Source organism: Manis javanica, chromosome 3 (assembly GCF_040802235.1).
Source record: "Manis javanica isolate MJ-LG chromosome 3, MJ_LKY, whole genome shotgun sequence".
Classification (NCBI taxonomy): Eukaryota; Metazoa; Chordata; class Mammalia; order Pholidota; family Manidae; genus Manis; species Manis javanica.
In genome coordinates this window covers 166732018-166750763 of record NC_133158.1, presented here as the reverse complement: position 1 = coordinate 166750763, position 18746 = coordinate 166732018, and the positions used below count along the sequence as shown (strand labels likewise).

Sequence of the window (18746 nt, the reverse complement as noted above, 5' to 3'; positions counted from 1 at the left end):
AGCTAGTAACAACCATTTTCTTTTGAATGTCTACCATCTGCTGGGGGTTGTCCTTAGCCTTTATTTTAGTCCCCACAGTATGCTAAGGTAACTAGTCCCAATTTACAGCTGAGGAAACTGAGTGTCAGGGAGGTTAAGTGACTTGGCCTGTGTCACTGGGCTCAGCTTGCTGCCCCAGGTCTGCCTGACTCCGTAGCACTGTCCTTCCTGCTCTGCATCATGTGGCCCACATCTCCCGGTGGCACAGGCAACAGAAGCCCTGACTGACAAACTCTGCAAGGCCCCGAAGGCCACCTCCTGTCAAGGAAAAGGACACCTTCCAAAGGTGGCATTAGCCTGAAAAGGATGTGGTAGAGAAACAGATGGGTGAGGAGGTCATGAAGAAAAGCCCCAGCATATTGATGGGCATACAGGGACACCCCAAAGGAGACGTTTGCTCTGAACCTCCTCTGCATTCTGTGATCTAATCTCCACCCACACCCCACTCACCTTCCCAAATTAAAAGGCTCACCTTAAGTTCAATCAGGAATGACTAGAATCCGTGTGTGGACCTGCAGGGAAGACACTCTAATGCATTAAGGCACAGAGATCTTGTTTGTGTCTTCTTATCACCACCTAATAACCTTGTAGCCTTGAGTTTGGTTTTCTGCCTGCATATTAGAAACACTCATGCCTGCCCTGCAGAGTGTAAACAAAACGATGTCAAGGCTCCACGTGGCGGCTAACTCACACTGTGCTCAGTGAGCGGAAGCCTTGGGAATGGATGGTTTCCAGCAGTTAGAAGTTCCTGGTACCTGGAAAAGCAGAGCAAAGGGTGGAGGCTGCCTGGCAGGAGGCTGCCAAGGGACTCCCACCCTGCATGCTAGGGTGGCCAAGGGAGCGCTGATATTCTGCCCAAGTTGGGTTTGTTTTGAAAATAGTGTGGCCAGTGTTTGCAGGTGAATGTTCTCACCTTCCATGCTTGTACCATGGGGAGCTCAGCCAGGCAGTGGAGCTTGTCTAGGGTAGAGGGCAGAGACTGTGACTTGGATTTGACTTAGGTTGTTTTCCTATGGGGAGGTTTGCGGTTGAACCCCCAGGTGAGCATTACCGAGGACACCCCCAAGATCAAGGGTACAAGAGAGTGGATTATGCTGACTCCTAGAAGCACCAGGCAAGGAGCTCACCAGGCTCAATTAGGGGCCCAGAGCCAGCAGGCTTAGCACTTTATATCTGAGATTGGTGTTCACCAGCATCAAGGGTTCACCCTTTTTGTTGCCACCAGAGGGAACACCTGCAGCACCACAGTCAGATGGGCCCACGTTCCGTCTCTTACTGTGACCTCAGGCCCTGGTGGTTCAGTGCAGAAGTCCTGGCCATCGCCCCTCACCAAGCACAGATTCTGTCACACTGCCTTCACGTTTGTGCGTGGCCTCTCAGACACCCTCAGGGGACAGCGTCGGCAGCATAGCTGCCTTCCAGACACTCTGGTGGAGGCTGTGAAGAGTTTGAATTTTGGAAACAGTAAACATTTATTTGGGGTCCCAAACACATTCAGTCCTGGGTGGGATCAGCCAGGGTAGTATACTGGTTTAGCCAGGAAGGCTCGTGAGTCCTCTCCAGGGCAAGGAGAAGTTGCAGATCATCTTGGGGTACTAGGCACAGGCCCTTGGCTAGGGGCAGTTATTAAAGGGAAAGAAGCAGAGCCTATTTGAAGGTGTAAAAATTGGGATCTGTTAGCACAGCACTGGTTGCCAATGTGTAAGCTCAATTGTGAGGTGCAAGTGTATTTTCATCAATCTTCTACCAGTGTTCTCATTTGGTAGGATGTCTGACAAATCCCTTGAGGGAGTGGTTCTCAAAGTCCCCTGCAGAGCCCTTGTTGGGGTTGAGGCCTGGGAAGCAAGGTTCTGCTTCATTCCCTGCAAATACACTTTTTAAAAAAGCAGCTGTATTGATATATAATTCACATACCATAACATTCACGCCAAGCGTATGATTCGGTAGCTTATATATATACAAAGTTGTGCAACCATCATCTGATTTATGCCGATGAGCTTTTATCTGATCATGTCTTTTGGGATCCTGAAAAAGATTGTGTTTGTAGGAAGACTATTCTGCTGCTTAAATCAGGTTTGAAATTACTGTTATAATCTTACTGTAGTTGAAGAACCTTTTCCAAAGAGAGGGTGGTTTTCAAGTTCTATTTCAAACCCAGTGAGAACCAGGAAGTAAACTTGATATCTGAGGCTGATGGATGGGGTAAAGCCTGAAGCAACCATTCACCTTTTCCACAGAAGGGTCATTTTAAACCTCATTCAGCATTTTTTTTTAAATCCTTTGTACAGTTCGAATGTGATTAGAGGAAATGAGATTGGGTGGAGTGGAGCTGCAGGAAAACCCATGGATGCAGCTGAAATAGGCTTAACATCCAGGATGAGGGGAGGTCTCTAGGTAGCACCTGGGACCACCTAGTGGAGGAGCAGATCCTCTGGCAGACCCCAGCTGTCCCTAATGGCATTACCATGGGACGTGTGGCAGTGATTGACATCCAGGCTAATGATTAAAATTAAGACCAGAGTCATTTCAATAAAATCTTCATCAGCAAAGGTTGAAGGTTTAACAAGCTAGGGGTCAGGATGGGGTGAGCACAGGCTGGCCCCTGAAAAGACTTCATTGTCTGGCACCCTGTAAGTGCTCAATAAACTTCCTTTACTTTTTCCTTTGGAAATGTCATGCTGTAAAGATTCTCATTCCCTGTTGATGTCAGATAAACAAAGCATTCATGAACTGATTTCCTCTTATTAATTTGAAGGGTGCATTCTTGGCTCATGTGGGAGCAGAGACATAACCAACAGCGCGCTATTGTCCTCTCACAAGGATTCACGCTTCCCTGCCAGAGGACTGGGCTAATCGGATTATTTTCAGTTGACAAACTTAGTTTTTCACTGAGGAATTCATGCTTATTGCCTCCGTTTCATTCACAGGACTGTTCCCGATTTGAGGTGAGACCATGAAGAGAAAATAGCACGAATAATAATGCTTTTCCGCAACCGCTTCTTGCTGCTGCTGGCCCTGGCTGTGCTGCTGGCCTTCGTGAGCCTCAGCCTGCAGTTCTGTGAGTATTGCCGCGTGTTCCAGGTTGTGGGAGGGCAGGGAGCTTCGTTCTGAAATACGGGGCCCTAGTGGGTAAGAAACAAGTCTTTTTTTCTTTGTTTTCTTTGTTTGAAACAATGGAGCCTTTTTATCATTGGTGCTAATGATGAATGGTGTTGAGTAGGAACCCTAAACCTCTCTGTCATTGTTCTGGGGTGCCTTGTTTGGTCATGAGAAATAAGAATGTTTACTAGGCCTTGGGATATGTTTTTGGCTTCTGCACAGATTCCAGAATGGCCTAGTTTTTCCCAGATTCTTAGATTCACAAGGCAGAGAGACTGAGTGGCCCAGCTTGTCTTCTCATGTGCTGAGCCACGCAGAGCAGAGGTGTTTGGCCTGCTGGTTGGTTGTGAGGGTTTGGTGTCCATTTTACGTTCCGTGAGCTGTGAGGCTGGAGTTGTCGGGGAGGACAAGGTGATTAGGTCACCGGTACCAAACTCAGACCCCTGGGCAGCGGGGACTGTGCATAGGTGGGAAGGGTAAGAGCATGGCCAGTGGAGCCAGTCCTTGGACCCCACAGCCCAGCACTTTCCCCTTACCCGGAGCCTGTATTCAGGCTGGACTCCAGGTCCTTGCACCCTGCCACTCCCACACGAGTGGCCACCCTGAGGCCCAGATTCACCCTGACACCGACTTGGCTTTGACCCTTCAGTGTGGCCGGTGGTCCCTTTGCCCCTGTGGCCCCCTCTCACCTTGGACTCTATTCGGTAGCATTGCCGAGTTGCTTGACATTCCCTACACGTCCAACCTGTTCTCTATGCCCAGGTCCTGCCAGCCCCACTGCATGGAGCACTGTCCTCTGCACTTCCTTCCCATCCTCTCCTCCACGTGTTTCACTCAGCCCATTTCTCCTTCAGGAACCTTCCATGACCCCCTAGCTGGGTCTCGTGCTGCTTTGATGTACATCCAGGATTCCCTGAAGCTGTTCTCCTACATGTACCATGTATCATAACCTTCAGTTCTTGTGTCTTTTCCTCCTACGAGACTGTGAGAGCAGGGACCACGTCCTGTTTCCCTCAGTACTCTAGGAACTGCACTGCCGTTCGCACAGTAGGTGTTTCATGAATGCTTGTTAAATGTTTGGGCATTTTCCTACTCTGTCAGGGTAGATGTGGTAGGAAAAGGGTATGAAAGAGATTGCAATACAGTTCATATTTCTCAAAATATGTTTATTTTAAATGGTACTAATGAACTAATGACTTGCTGTGAATGAATGTACTCTTGCTTTGAAAAGCAGGCTGACCCTACTTCCCTTTCCTTCTGGTGCTGTATATTTGAAGCCGAGGAAATGTCTGTATGATGCCAGGAATTGTGTCTTTGCTGTTGCCTGCCTTCCCTCCATCTTACCACCTCACCCTGATGGGTGGGAGACAAGTGGTTGGCACCCATCACCAGTTAGGATGGTTCTGTGAAGAGGTGGCATTTCTCTTGCAGTTTGAATGATGGAAAGAAGAGAAGGTGGCTCAGCAAGTGGGATGTTCTGAGTGCACTGAGGAGTGTGGGATCAACTTGGCATTTGGTGTAAGTGGTTTGGAGTGGTTTGGAGGGAGCAAGTTTCCCTGATTCACCCCCAAATGAATATTTGTGACATATTCCATGCACACACGTGGTGCCACACGACAGGCTATTTCTGATACTGTAGAGAATTAGAAATACTCATTTTATCCTTCTAGAATAGGAGAAGAGGTTAAGAGAAGATGGACATAGGAAGTTTAAAGCTACTCCAGATGGTTAATGAGCCATAAAATATGAATCCTTTCCAAAAAAGTAAGTTAGGAGTGTCAATAGTTTAATTGTTTATAAGTTTTCATTAAAAAGTTTCCATCCTTTGGTTGGAGAGGTAGGAGGTTATAATCAGCCTTGATTTTTATTCTGAGAAGCGACTGGTTCTGAGATGTGGATGTGGGTTACTTGTGTCTGCTGTGTTTTTCTTGCATGAGGTGGTTTCCACATTACTGAATTGGCCTGTGTGTGTTGCTTATGTAACTCTTCTGAAAGTACCTTCTATTTTAGGAGAGCCAATTTTCAGTCATACTTTTTAAAGGAAAATTTTGCAGGGTAAATGAGTCTGCCTCGATCTGAGTTCCTTATTCTTGGATACTTTGGACTTCGGAAAGATACTAAGATATGGACGTTCTTACTGCTCTTCTACTTCTAGGTAAATGATAACTTTAGAATCTACCTATTTCTATGAAAGTGGAGTGGAATTGCTTTATTTATTTAATTGCTTTATTCGTTGCTAGTTACTGGAGTATAAGAAGCTGCACCAATTCATAAGATAAAAGGTATACACTTAAGTAACACATTTTAATCTTTACCTTAAAATGTATGGATTTTTCTCTACCATTTCTTTGCTAATTTTTAAATACTAAATTTTTAAATATAAGTTAGCACATATAATTACTTTAGGTAATATACTTGAAGCAATCAAATATAACTTGGTTTTCTTATACTTTACGTGAACACTGTAGTTTTATTTGTTCTCTGCAATGATTATGTATTTTATTTTGTTTTGTTGGTAGCTTTCTTTGTCTGAGGTTTTGAATGTGAGAAAGTTATGACCTGGGTTACAGTCAGAAAACCAGGTTGTTTAAATTAACATTTCTTCCTCTTGGTACAGAAAGCTGTGTCCATGAACCCACATACATTTATTAATTGCTAATGTGTGTTGGGCATTTTTTTTACACTGCTGGAGTAGACGCAGTAGGGAAAGGATACAAAAAAGATTAAGAAACAGTTCCTAGTTTCTCAAAATATGTTTACTTTAAATGGTACTACTTACTTGCTATATGCCGATAGCCTTTTATGAAAATCATTCATTTTGTATTTTCAAGTCCTTGATGTTTTTGAATTTGAAAATAGGGAACGTCTGAAATTCCCGATATTCGAACTGTAGAAGAGAACAAGGCATACATGTCCAGTCCTTCTAGTTAAAATGTGTACACATGGAAAAATAACTTCTCACACTGAGGGGCTCCTTTAATGCAACAGGATGAAAACCGTCAGGATGTGCGCATTTGTGAATGATTTGTCATGTTTCTGCTTTTTCTGCTTGTTTGCAATCACCCATTTTCCTTCTTCAACCCACTCTTTGCTTAATGCTTATTTTATGCTCATTTCACCATGTTGCAACCAGCATTCCTAAAATGGCAGTGTGACAGGGGTGCGCAGGCACGGGAATCATAGCCTTGCATTTGAATACAGCTCTGCCACTTAGTAGCCAAGTGCTTCTGGGCATGTTCAACCTCCTACAGCCTGTTTCTTCTTTGTCAAGTGGAGTTTATTATTGTTGTTTTGCAATGTTGGTGTGAGAACAGAAACCTTGTGGGAAAACCCTTGGCTCATGGAGGTATAGTCAGTGTTAACCTTTAGCAACAGTACAAAGCCCAATCTCAAGGCACCATCCTCAGAAACCAGGGCTCTTGGTGTCGCAGAAGGTCCAAGCCTTACGTTACTTCAGCTACATGTATGTGGGTGTGTGGAAGGGGAAGGGGGATGCTTTGGAAGTGTATCGTGCATTTATTTGTTTTTGATCAGAGTATGTTGGCCTTGACATGGGTTAGTCTTCACTAGGCACACACACCTATATACGGGGTCACCGTCTTGGGTAGGGCTCCATTTGCCCAGAGCTGCTTCTGAGGGAACTGTCAGAGACTAGAAATTCAGATCCCCAGGCAGAAGAGTAGAGGGTTCCCCTGCAGAAGTGAAAGCTAGGGTTGTCTTCCATGTCCAAAGAGCCCTTTCTGCAGGAGGTGTCGTCCCTGTTCTGTGTGATCCAGGTGACCTTGGAGACCCACTTCAGTTAAGCATAAAGTGGAGCTTCCTATAAGACAGCTTCCTGAAAGATGTGCAGAAGGCAATGGGTGGCGTAAACTCTGGGGTGTCGCTCTATGAGGAGTAGGATATCAGGCAGGTTGTTGGACCTGATCCCATTTAAAGTCCCTTCAAACTTGGAGGTTTTATGAATTCAGTCTTTCCTTGTTGATCCAGTGTCATGAGTGTGTACAGCCTTGTCCTTTAGCAAACATTCCTTGAGTTTCCACCATGGGTTAGGCCCTGGGCTGGGAGCTCTCTCTGCCAAGGTCCGCAGGAGCTCTCTGTGTAGTGGAGGAGATCTAGCAGCAGACACTCAGAATGCTGCGCAGTGCGGTAGCATGGGGAAGAGGCAGCGGCATTAGGCTGAGGGGGGACAGAATGGACTCTGGGGCCAGACTATCTGATCGATCCCTGGCTTGCCCCTTTCCCGGCTCTTTGACCTCCAGCACGTTCCTTAACCCTCTCCACACCTTGGTCTCCTCATCTGTAAAATGGGGATAATGATAGTTCCTATTTCGTAGGGTTGGTAATTGATTAAGTTGGCTAAATTCATAAAACACCCAGAATAGTACCTGGCACATAGTAATCACTGTATGCTTGTTTGTTAAATAAAGGGAGTTGGAGATCATTTATGCAGGGTGATATGGAATCATAGAGGCTGAGAAGCTAATCCAGCCTGGGAGGTGAGGAAAAAGGCTCCCCAGAAGAGCCAGTATCTGAGCTTCATCCTTAAGGGATGAGTAGGAGCTGGCCAAGGAGGAAGCAGGGACGGGTATTCCTAGCAGATGGAGGTAGGCACGCAAAGGCAGAGAGAGAGAGAGCAGGACCAGGTTAGTCACCTGAATGTAGCTATGAAGTTGGACAAAGGCCAGGGCCATCTCCATCACCACATCATATCCTGAACGGTGTGCGGAGAGTCACTGAGGCAGGGGAGACAGCACCAAATTTACGTCTTGGAGAGACCAGAGTCCACTATAGTGTTTCCCAGAGTATGGTCTCCTGAGAACCTTCATCAGACTGGCTCTGAGACCTTGTTGAGAATGCATGTTCTGAAAACAAACAAAAGCACATTTTTGTGGGCCCCCCCTACAGAATCAGAACCTTGGTGGAGTCAGGCCCAGAAATCTGCATTTTTAACAAGCTTCCTGGGTGAGTCTAATGAACACAAATTCTGGGCATTACGTGTTCAGAGGCTTATTGGAGGGCAAAGCTGTTGCTCATCCATGAAAGGCTAAAGGCATTGGCCTCAAGCAGAAGAGGCAAAGCCAGAAGCGTCCTTGTAGCTAACGGGGTGGTGGGGTAGGTTGGGGCAATGAGAGGAAGGAGGAAGACGCCACCTTAACAGGAGACTGTGCTGCTCCTCCTCCATGCAGGGGCTGCCTCAGGCCGCTCAGGAGATGCTTCCTTCATTCATCCGCTCAGGCATATTCACATAAAGGTCTCATGTCCACCTGGGATAAGCATGCTGAAGGCTGACTCAGGAAATGCCCAGCACATAGACTGGGAGGGAACCACGTGGGGAGGATGGCTCCCTGCGACTGATAGGGAGGCCCAGGGAGCGTGCTCAGAGCCAGAGGAGAAGCAGGACTCGGCCCAAGCAACTGGACAGGCTGGGGGCAGAGCAGGAAGAAGGAGGGGGCCCGTGAGTACAGAGAGGTCATTGGAGGTGCCCGAGGGCTGGGTGGGTGTGGTGGATTTCAGCTCTGAACCTCAGAGAGCCTGTCTGGGGCCCCTGTTGGAGGACTTTGTGTTTACCGTTTGTCAAGCCCTGGCTTGGGGAGACCAGATCTCCCAGGAACATGTGGAAGCCACTCCAGACCAACAATTTTCTTTGGCCCAACCGGTGTTTTCACATTTTTTTAATTTATTTATCAATGTTTTAAAACTAGGCCATTTCACGTAAACTTCCAGCCCTTCTTTGAAAAACCAGGATGTCTAGCAAGCCAAAGCCCACAGTCCCTTGTGGGGACAGTGGCTGGAGCAGGTGGGTGGGAGCCGCCTGCTTTATGGGAATTGTGGGCTCTCCCTGTTGAGCCCTGTCTGCCTCCTTGCTGAGCCCTGTCTACCTGGGAGTTTGTGCCCTGCGGTGCAGGTAGAGGGCAGAGAGGACAGGGCAAAGAAGAATTCTGGGCAGCCAGAGGAAGGGGGGCCATGAAGGAGACCGAACAGCAGCAGAGAGATGGGGCCATGAAGACCACAGAGGCGGCCGGCCGGCCCCAAGTCCTCAGGAGGGCCGCCGAGGCTCCTCAGCTTACTCAGCTGTGTATGTGGTGTGTGTGTTGAGAAGTTTGCTTGGTGCCTTTCTTCTCTGAAGAGCATCATTTCCCTGTAGCCTCCAGCCCCCACACCCCCTCCTTTTTACAGGCTGCTTTGGATCTCTTGTCCGCTAGGAAAGAGAATAATCAAGCTTGGTAGGGCAGTGTACAAATGAAAAAAAATGGCTTCTGAGAAGGAGAGTGAGGCTCCCCTGAGAGGTGTCTGGGCGTTGTGACCCAGAGTGTGCTTGTTCAGACCTGGCTCCCTCGGCCTCTCCAGCTCTTTGCAGTGGGCTGAAGCATTTACAGATCTGACTCCAAGGTTCAGGTAGATGAGCAATGGGGGACTTTGCTGAGGCACCATTCAGACAGTACTAGCTGGAGGGGAGCTCCTGAGCTGCGGAGCAGGCCGTCCTGCTGTCCAGCTAGGGGGCTTCGCCATTCTCTGCTCTTCATTCTGTGTGCATTTTATGGAGAAAAGTAGGGGCCCCAGAGGTGTGTGTGAATGTGGGGATTCATGAGAATCTTAATGTTTTTATGGCAAAGGTTTGGGGTTGCAACCCTTAGAATGCCAAGGGTGTTAAGTATTGTTTACTCTATTTTAAAAGCCACAGTAACCCAGGTTTTTCTTTTGGTCATTTGGAGTTAAAAAAAATAATGAATTAAAGATGGGGGCTTGTATTTTAACCTAAGAACCTGTCTCATCATTATCACTAAAATTTTACATTTTATATTTTTGAAGTTAATTTCAGTCCTTTTCTTGGAGATGTATTTTGTTTGATGTCTGAGAGTTTTAACTTTGCTTTTTCTCTGAATGCTTCATGTCCAGATACCACATAGAGTTAAATTCTGTGGGTAAGTGACAAAATTAAGTGTGACCAATCAGCCTCCATCACAACCTCTTAAGCTCACGTTGTAGTGACACTGGAGTGAGGAGACAGAGTGCACAGCAGGTTCTTGCATGAGCTAAAAATGGGCACGTTTATGTCTGTGGATCATTCTTTGTTTTCTTTCAGGGTGGGGACATTATTTCTTGCTCTCTCTCGCTCTCTCTCTCCCCTTCTTCCCTCCCTTCTTCTTTCTTTCCTTCCTAGTTCTGTTAAAGAATTTCTCTAGGAATATTCTCTAAGAATAATTAGACACGAGGACAGAGATGTGCATTCAAAGATGTTTATTGCAGCACTGCATATACTAGAAAGGAGGGGGAATGTCAACAGTAAATACTTCTGCAGCCACTTGGAAAGCTGTCCATCTTATGTTAACTGAATATACATGTGATGCTTTATATAGGAATGTGTGTGTGTGTGTGTGTGTGTGTGTGTGTGTGTGTGTGTGTGTGTGTGTGTGTGTGTGTGTGTGTGTGTTGAATCAGCAGTCTTGATAAGAATTGGGGGATCTCCCATTTTAGAGGAGGGGAGAGTTACTGTCAAGGCTGGTTAGTTAAACTAGCAGATGTGAGTAGAGATAGCGAGTGAATTCCGGAGAGTATCTGCAGATGCTGATTGTGTGAAGAGATAGACAAAATAGGAGAGAAAGCTGCTGAGTGTTTACACTGCAGTGACCCCTGAAAGGAGGTGAGCCAAGTGCACAGTGGGAAGTTGCCCAGGTGGACTTTGCAACAGCTGCACTGGCTGTGGGGCCCCACACCCTATTCTCTTGGCAATAGGGCTCCTACCCTAAGCTGACAACATGGGGAGAAAGGAAAAAAAAAAAAAAAACACCAGAAAGTCTATCTTGAAATGAAATATGGCAATCAGAGGTGAAGCCCTGTGATCTTGATAATCATCTTGGGGGAAGGCTTTGGAGGGGGCAGTTTGTAAAGCCAATCAGGAATGAGATAGACTCTGAATCCTAAATAGAGGGTGAATTTGGGTGTGTACACAGAGAGAGAGAGAGAGAGAGAGAGAGAGAGAGAGAGAGAGAGAGAGAGAGAGAGTGCACGCGCGGCTCGCTGGTCTCCCAGCCACTGTGGCCAGTGCACAGTAACTGACTGGGACCCTGCAGAGCCAGGCTGCCCCATGTGGGACGGACAGGAGTCAGCCACAATGCATGAGCCTTGTCTGATTTCTCTGGCCCAGGCTCCAGCATCACCTCTTGCCTCTCCCTGCCCCTCTCCTTCTTCCTGTGTTATCTAAGGGGCTGGACTCCACTGCGCAGGGTCTGCCTCCTGGGGAACCAGGAACCAGCCAGAGCTGTGCCCTCCCCGGCCCCAGGTGTCACCAGAGCATCTGACTGCTGACATGGAGATGGCCTGAGGGCACAGCCCCTTCCTCAGCAGCACTGTCTCTTTTGCTGAGGTGGCCTCCCAAAGCCCTCTTGCACCTGGCTGACTTTTGACCCTTTCCAAGTACGGCAGATGACCAGCCCACCTTCCCAGGTGCTTGGATTGGTGGCCTCAAAAGGCAGACCTTTGAGACACATAAAACATATTTGTTCCTTTCAGGGGAGGAGGCACAAAGTCCCTGGGCCATAATGAGTCTCACCCTTCCCACCAGAGCAGGGACAGAAACACAGGTGTGACCTCTGTCAGGATGTCCAGCCACATATACACACTAAAATGTTGACTCTGGTTTTTTCTGGGTGGTGATATTATGGTTTTTTTTCATTTCTTTTTACACCTAAGTGTGGAATGGCTATTTTAGGAGGAGCATGTGTTTATATGAGTTGTAAAGATCCCTCTTCATTTTGAAAAAAGAAAAATCTCTTCTTCAGGGTGTTGAAATTGGAAACCTGTTTCCAGGCACATTGGGTTCTTAACCTGAGTCCACGGACAGCTGCATTGTCTCATGTGGTTTCAGGGGACCTGTGACCCCCACAGAATCAACTTCAAAAGCTTGTGTATGTAGCACTTTCTCAGGGGTGCTGAGAAATTCCCAGATTGTCAGTGGTGAGGCAGAGAGGACCAGGCCCTGAGGAGGCTGAGGATGGCTGAGGCTCTTCTCACAGTTCCTCCTGTGGCCTCTCCTGCATGTCTCTGATTTCTAGTTTCTGTCATGATTTGGAGTCTTTGGTGCTTCCATGTTCTAATCCAAAGGACTGTGTGAGGCTGAGGCCTTTTATCAGTGGCCCTAGAGGAGTGTGAGGTTTCCAGGCCCTCCTGGGAGGCCACAGCTGGGCTTGGATCTCAGTGGCAGACGTAAGAGGAAGGGTCAGGCAGGGAGGAGATAAGAGCTTGGGAACAGGCTAGGGCAAGAGGTCCAGCCTGATGGGAGGTGCTGAGCCCCCCACTGCCGCCGTGAGACACCCCAGCTGTGCTCACTGCTGTGCAGGCGGGACCAGGCTTATCACTGTCACCGAGAGCGCGTACTAGGTTCCTACCTAACAGCGGTGCACCATGCAGCAACCAGAATGAGGAATGAAGAATGATTAAGAATGAGGAAAACAAGGAAGGTTGGTATTATATTGTGGCCCAAAGTGGATGGATCAAAAAGGATAGATTCAACAATGTGATCAAGCTTGCATACATAAAACCAGTCTCTCAATATATACAAATGTGGACTTGATTTTTCAGATTGCCCTTGTAAACATGGTTTCCACTCCTGCCTTGAAAATCAAATGACCAGAGACAAGTAACAGAACAGAGCTCTGGTGCTGCGGTTCTGGTTTATAGTTGAGAATTACACACATGCACTTTTATACTCAGTGCGGGGTAGAGGCAGAATGGGCGTTTTAAGACAACTGAGTGGATTGAGGATCACTAAGGGAATTGTGGGACTTGCCTGTTAGAGCAAACCATCCTTCAGCAGACCAGCGAAGGGGAGAGAATCTGACAGCCTTTCGGATTCTTGGGAGGAGGAAATCAAAGTCCAGTGACAGGACCAGGGGTGTTTTAGCGAATGAGAAGGTGCAGCTTGGATGAGCTGAATGTAATTGAAGGAGTCAGAAAAGCTGCTAAAACTGGGGTGGTCAATGGGAAAGGGAGACTGGCTCATTGTGAAAGGTGTGGGCAGAGAGGGTCAGCATTCCATCCAGATCCCTAGTGAGAAGGAAAACCTTTAAAGAGCCTGTAAGTGATCAGAACAATCATCAAGGGGCAGATGTGGAATGGCACTTCTCTATCCCATACCACAGTTCAGACACCACCCAGTGTTTCACAGGGAGCGTCTCTGTCATCCTCACCACCCCCCGGAGTATGGAACGCATTATCTTCGTTTTACAGGTGAAGGAAATGAGGCGCAGTCGGGCAGGAATACTTGCCCAAGGCCACACAGCTAGGAAGTGATAGTGTCAGGACTTGAACTCAGGTCTCTGTGACTCAGTGGCCCTCAGCCCCAGGCCACCTCCCTGCATTCAGAAGCACGGACAGCCACAGCAACAGGGGTGACTGAGAACAGACTTAAGTGGCTCTGGGAAAGAGGAGACCCAAGGAAGAGATGACAACAGACCCCTAGGGAGGTGACCAGCTGAGACTACAAGGGTGAGGCAGGCCCTGGAACTTTTCACCATATGAAGGTGAAAAGCAGTTGGTGGGGCCACACGTTGGCCCATGAGGTTCTTTGCTGGTGCAGTCGGTGGTGTGACCTGTGGGGCGGCTGAGCCCCAAGGGGTAGAGACAGAGTTGAGCCAACTCGCTGACCTCATCATGCTTGCCGTCACCAGGACATCCGTGGACCCAACACCTAACTTGAATGTGCCAGGATGCAGTGCAGTCAGAGGAGTGAACGATTACATCACACACCTCAGGCACCGGAGGCAGCCTAGAGACTGGCATTGGGACAGCAGGAGGCTCCCTGGCTCCCTGTAAAACCACTTCTTCCATGGGGTGAAGCCTCCCTTTCTTGGAAAGGGCCCTCATTGGCACAGTTGTTTCTAGTTGGGTCCTGATCCCCAATCAGCATGGCAGGGACAAGGGCTGGAGGAGGAGCAGGCCATGGTGGGGAGGAGCCACTCCACAGAAGGAAGAGGGGGTGGTTGACCTGGCAATGGGGCCCCCGCAGTGCTCTATCAAAGTCAGTTTTGAGGCACCTGTAAAGGGCTTGCCCTACAGCAGGTTATTAAGACTAGAAGAAGGCCAGGTATGCAGGTAGATTTTTGTCCTCTGCCCGGGGCTAAGTGACTAGAGGGTTGATTGGGCTAATGAACTACAGACTGTGAGCATTGGCTTGGTGCCCGGGAGGAACTGGCCTGTCTTTGTGCAGATCAAAGTAACACCCAGGTAATGAGCTCGCTGCACACACCTGGCTGTAACATTACCCACTAATCCTGTGGATCCCGAATTTGTGGAAATAACTACAGTGGTCTGAAGCCCAAGGCCAGCTGGGCCTGTGCTAGATGGTTGCCATCTGACCCTGACCCTGGGCCCTGTCTCTCCTTTCCTCTAATCATGAGTTATTTCATCCAAACTAGTGCCTGGCTCAGAGCAGGCCTTCAGTTCAATGAGCTTTTACAGAGGGCCTGTCCTGTGCTGGTTGGTGGGGGAATATAAATACACAACAGATGTAGTCCCAGTCCTCCAGACATTTGGGGTGGCAGGCTGACAAACTGTGGACACCCCTGCTTAATGTTCTGTGGTGCGACCCAAGGTGGCAGCAAGAACCAGGTGGGCTCATAAAGGAGGGTGGAAGCAGCTTGGGGATTGGAGGTGGGCCTCCCTGAGGGGTGACCCATGGGATCAAGTATGGAGTTGGCCAGATTTGGGGAACAGGGAGGCGTAAGGGTGAAGTTGCAAGGCTTCAGAGGGAGTGGGGGCGGCTCTGAGCAGTGCAGGACAATGAGAACCAAGGCGGGAGGGGACGCAGGAAGACGGGTCTGGGGGAGTCGGCTCACCCTATGGCTTCTGCGCATCAGGACTTGCCCTGAATATCTAGAATCCTGAGGACCTCTCAAAGGGCCCCACATGGATTGACCCAGCATCCTGGTGACCCGGGAAGGTGCAAACGCAGGGTAATCTCAAAAGCTAGTGGGTGAGGCCAACAGGCCTATATGCTGGAGGAAGCAGCAGATAGACTCTATCTGGATGGTAGGTCTCAAATTATCACCTAGTTTTTATCTGTGGCTTTCAAACCACTGCTTCCTTGGGTCATGGGTGGGTCATTTGGGCCCAACTATCATGGTTCCTTTTCAATTCACTGGGCTGCTTAACAAAAATATCATAAACTGGGTGACTTACAAACAATAAAACTTATTTCTCTCAGTTCTGGAGGCTGAGACGTCCAAGATCCAAGCACTGGCACATTTGGTGTCTTGTGGAGACCTGCTTCCCAGAAGGCATCTTTTCTCTGTAACCTCAGGAAGCACCAGGAGAAGGGGGCAGACAGACTCTCTGAGGTCTTTTTATAAGGGCACAATCTCATTTGACCTAATCACCTCCCAAAGGCCCCCTCATGCAAATACCATCATAATAGAGGTTGGGATTTCAACATGTGAATTTTGAGAGGACACTAACCTTCAGTCTATAGCAGTTCTCCAGTGGCATGCTGCCTGTGGATAAAATGAGAGTTCCTGTGGCCAGGATTCTCACCTGGCCCTGGTTGACTGGCTTACTGCACACCTGTGGGCAATACATGGCTGTTGACTCTATATAAAGAGCTCCGCCCAGTGGTCTGGATGCGACATGGTGGCAGGGCTGCAAGGCTGTAGGAGAACAGAGCAGAGGCTGGAGTGGTGATCAAATGAGATAAAACCAGTGGCTTGGTTTATTCACTTCATTTATCTTTGATTCTTCTCCATTCTTTTTGACTGTGGCAGAATATTCCACAGTATGGATATACCATTCTGCTCTGCTAAGGATGGATGTTTAGGGCTGTTGCCCATCTTTGTTACTACAAACAACACCACAGCAAATCTCTTCAGCTGTATGTCTTTGGGCTGGGAGCTGTTAGGCAGATTCCCAGGTGTAGAGTACTGGGATCAGGGATAAAGCATATGTAACATTCTGCTGGCTCCTGCCAAATACTGCTTCCAAAAGATCGTTCCAGTTTCCACTCTCACCTGCGGCACATGGAAGTTTAAGTTTCGGGCCCTTGCCAGTACTGATGTTAGTACTCAGACATGATCTTCTCGTCTAATGAGATGGGGGAATCGTATCCTGGTGTTGTTTTATTTTGTAATGACTTAAGTATGAACGATGTTAAACATCTTTGCATATGTTCATTATTAGTGTTTATTTTTCTGTAATTAGCTTGATCATATCCTTTATAGAATTTTTTCAGTTGTAGGAGCTGTATGCACACTGGATATTAATAATTTGTCTGTGATGTATGTTGCAGATGCTTTCCTCTTAGTGGATTGCTTGTCTTTTACCTGTGTTTGTATTTGTTTGCCAAAAGGAAATTTTAAATATGTATTGAGAAGAATTTGTAGAAGAAATTAGGGACTTTAAATGGGTTTAGACTGGTGATTGGCACTGTTTTGGCTACTGTTCAAATGTATGTATGTATATACTATGGTGCTGAATAAATCTTAGAAATTAAGTGTTCACAGGCACACCTATCTCTGTATATTTCCTCAGCTGGTAGAAGCTAAAAATACAACTATTACTGTGCAGGGAGTTGCAGACCTGTGCTGCTACAGAGCTTCCCTGTACATGGGAAGACTGACCCAGAATATGGACTTACATCTGCTTGCAAATAATTTAAAATATATTAATCAGGACTCTTTTGGTTGAAAGTAACAAAACCCAATTCAAACTAGCTTAAGCAAGAAGGAGACTTTCTTGACTTATAAAACAGGGACATCTAAAAGAGGTTGTGGCTTTGGCCATATCTAGACCCAGGGACTCAAAGGATGGTTGTTCTCAGCCCTTTTTTTCTCCCTCTGATTAAGGCTGTCCATTTGTTGGTCTAGCTTGTCTCTGCTTCTTAATATTCTCTTCCACTGCAGATGGAGGCTGTCCAAGGAGGGACAGTTGGCTGGGGCAGATCTCAGAGATCAGCATTCTTAGAGATGAGCGTACAGAAGAAAAGGAGACCCTCTTTAAGTGTCTGTAGAGCACTTCTCCCAAGGACATGGAGTCCCGTTGCCCATCCCTGCCCTCACTGACTCCAGTCGTGTCATCTCCAACCGGAGGCAGAGATGTTTTGATTAACAGTGCAGCCAGAACCCTGTCGGGAGGGGGGGGTTCCCCAACAGGAAGGGGGTGCCAGATGGACAGACATAGCAGATTGCAGAGCCCATGCATGACATCCTGAAGAGTCCAGAGCGTGGGGGAAAAATCTTCCCTGGAGTCAGAAGAGTGAGCTTGAGATGGGCATCCATCCACCACATCCACCTCTAGCAGCTGCCTCAACCTCCCCCGGGTCCTTTGATCTCTTCTCCCTAAAGTAATCCTGGAAGGATTAATGAGTAATACCTGTGATCAGGCTCCAGGGGCCACGAAGTAGGAAGCCAATGGTATCAGATGAGATACATCAGGCACTTCATCTAGCATCATGGATACTCATAGGTGATTGTTTTCCTCCTTGGTATTTACTAGAATTCAAAGGCTATTAGTCACAAGGTAGTTAGGTTGCATGAAGTTAGTGTTTAAGTTCTTCCTTTACCACCATGAGTGAGCCCCTTGCTCTGGGGTGACCCACCCGGTGTTGGATAGCCAAGTATGGTGAGGAGAGAGGGTAATGGCATTGAGAAAGAGGCAGGGCACAGTGGGGGCTCAAGAAGCAGTTCTTGAATGGGAAAGTGACCTCTTGCTATAACAAAGCCCACTCTAAGTACTCCAAGGGAAGACTCTGGGCCCCCAGCTGGCCTAGGGCTCCCACAACTGCAGGTGTGAACAGCCTTGCTTTCCTTGCAGTCCACCTGACCCCGGGCTCGGCAGCTAAAGACGGTGTGAGCAGCAAGAGTCGAAAGAGAATCATGCCCGGCCCGGTGACGGAGCCCCCTGTGACGGACCCTGTTTATGAAGCTCTTTTGTACTGCAACATCCCCAGTGTGGCTGAGCGCAGCATGGAAGGTAGGCCTGCCGCGCTGCCCAACCTGGTACCCAGACGGACCCCCTCAGGGGACTAGTTCTTCTAGCAGCACAGCTCACTGGTGAAGCGCTAGACAGCCTGGACTCAAATCCTGCAGTTGCCGCCATGCTGTGCCCTCGAATGAGTCCCCAAGGCTTAGCATCCTCATCTGTAAAATGGGAGTAGCTAGCAGTTCCTACTCACAGGGCTGCTGGGAGGATTAAGCAGCTGTTCTGAACAGCACATGGCTCACCATGACCTCTCCACAGGTGTTTGCCATTACAATGATTACAGTGTGACGGCGGTGGGCTCCAGGGCATCACCCTCAGCAACCCCCTTTTCTGGGGGGTCCCCCTCAGGGCTTAGGGCACCCACAGGATGCTCTGCAAATAATTTAAAATATATTAATCAGGACTCTTTTGGCTGAAAGTTACAAAACCCAATTCAAACTAGCTTAAGCAAGAAGGGGACTTTCTTGACTTATAAAACGGGGACATCTAAAAGAGGTGTCTTGCAGTAAAGATGTGGGAAAATATTATTTCTACATTGGGTTTTGCTTTTCTGAAAGTGTATCAAAGAATGATGCTGAGTATTTATCAATTTTTGCTCTGCCTTGTTCCATGAGAACTTTAAAGTAGAAGTCAGTGTTGCC

General features: G+C 47.9%; 1 protein-coding gene across 8 annotated transcripts in view; it reads left to right on the top strand.

The window, feature by feature from the left end:
• The window catches only part of PXYLP1 (2-phosphoxylose phosphatase 1), a 74010-nt gene that overhangs the window by 38683 nt on the left and 16581 nt on the right, over positions 1 to 18746 (top strand). For 7 of the 8 annotated variants that reach the window (XM_037022969.2, XM_037022968.2, XM_037022970.2 and 4 more), the window contains 2 exons: positions 2967 to 3097; positions 17938 to 18096. In XM_037022969.2, the coding sequence (XP_036878864.1) occupies positions 3019 to 3097; positions 17938 to 18096 (238 nt within the window). In that variant the 5' untranslated portion in view covers positions 2967 to 3018. Of the gene's footprint in view, positions 1 to 2966; positions 3098 to 3933; positions 5294 to 17937; positions 18097 to 18746 lie in introns of those variants that run through there. The other variant, XM_017677553.3, reaches the window with a different exon arrangement.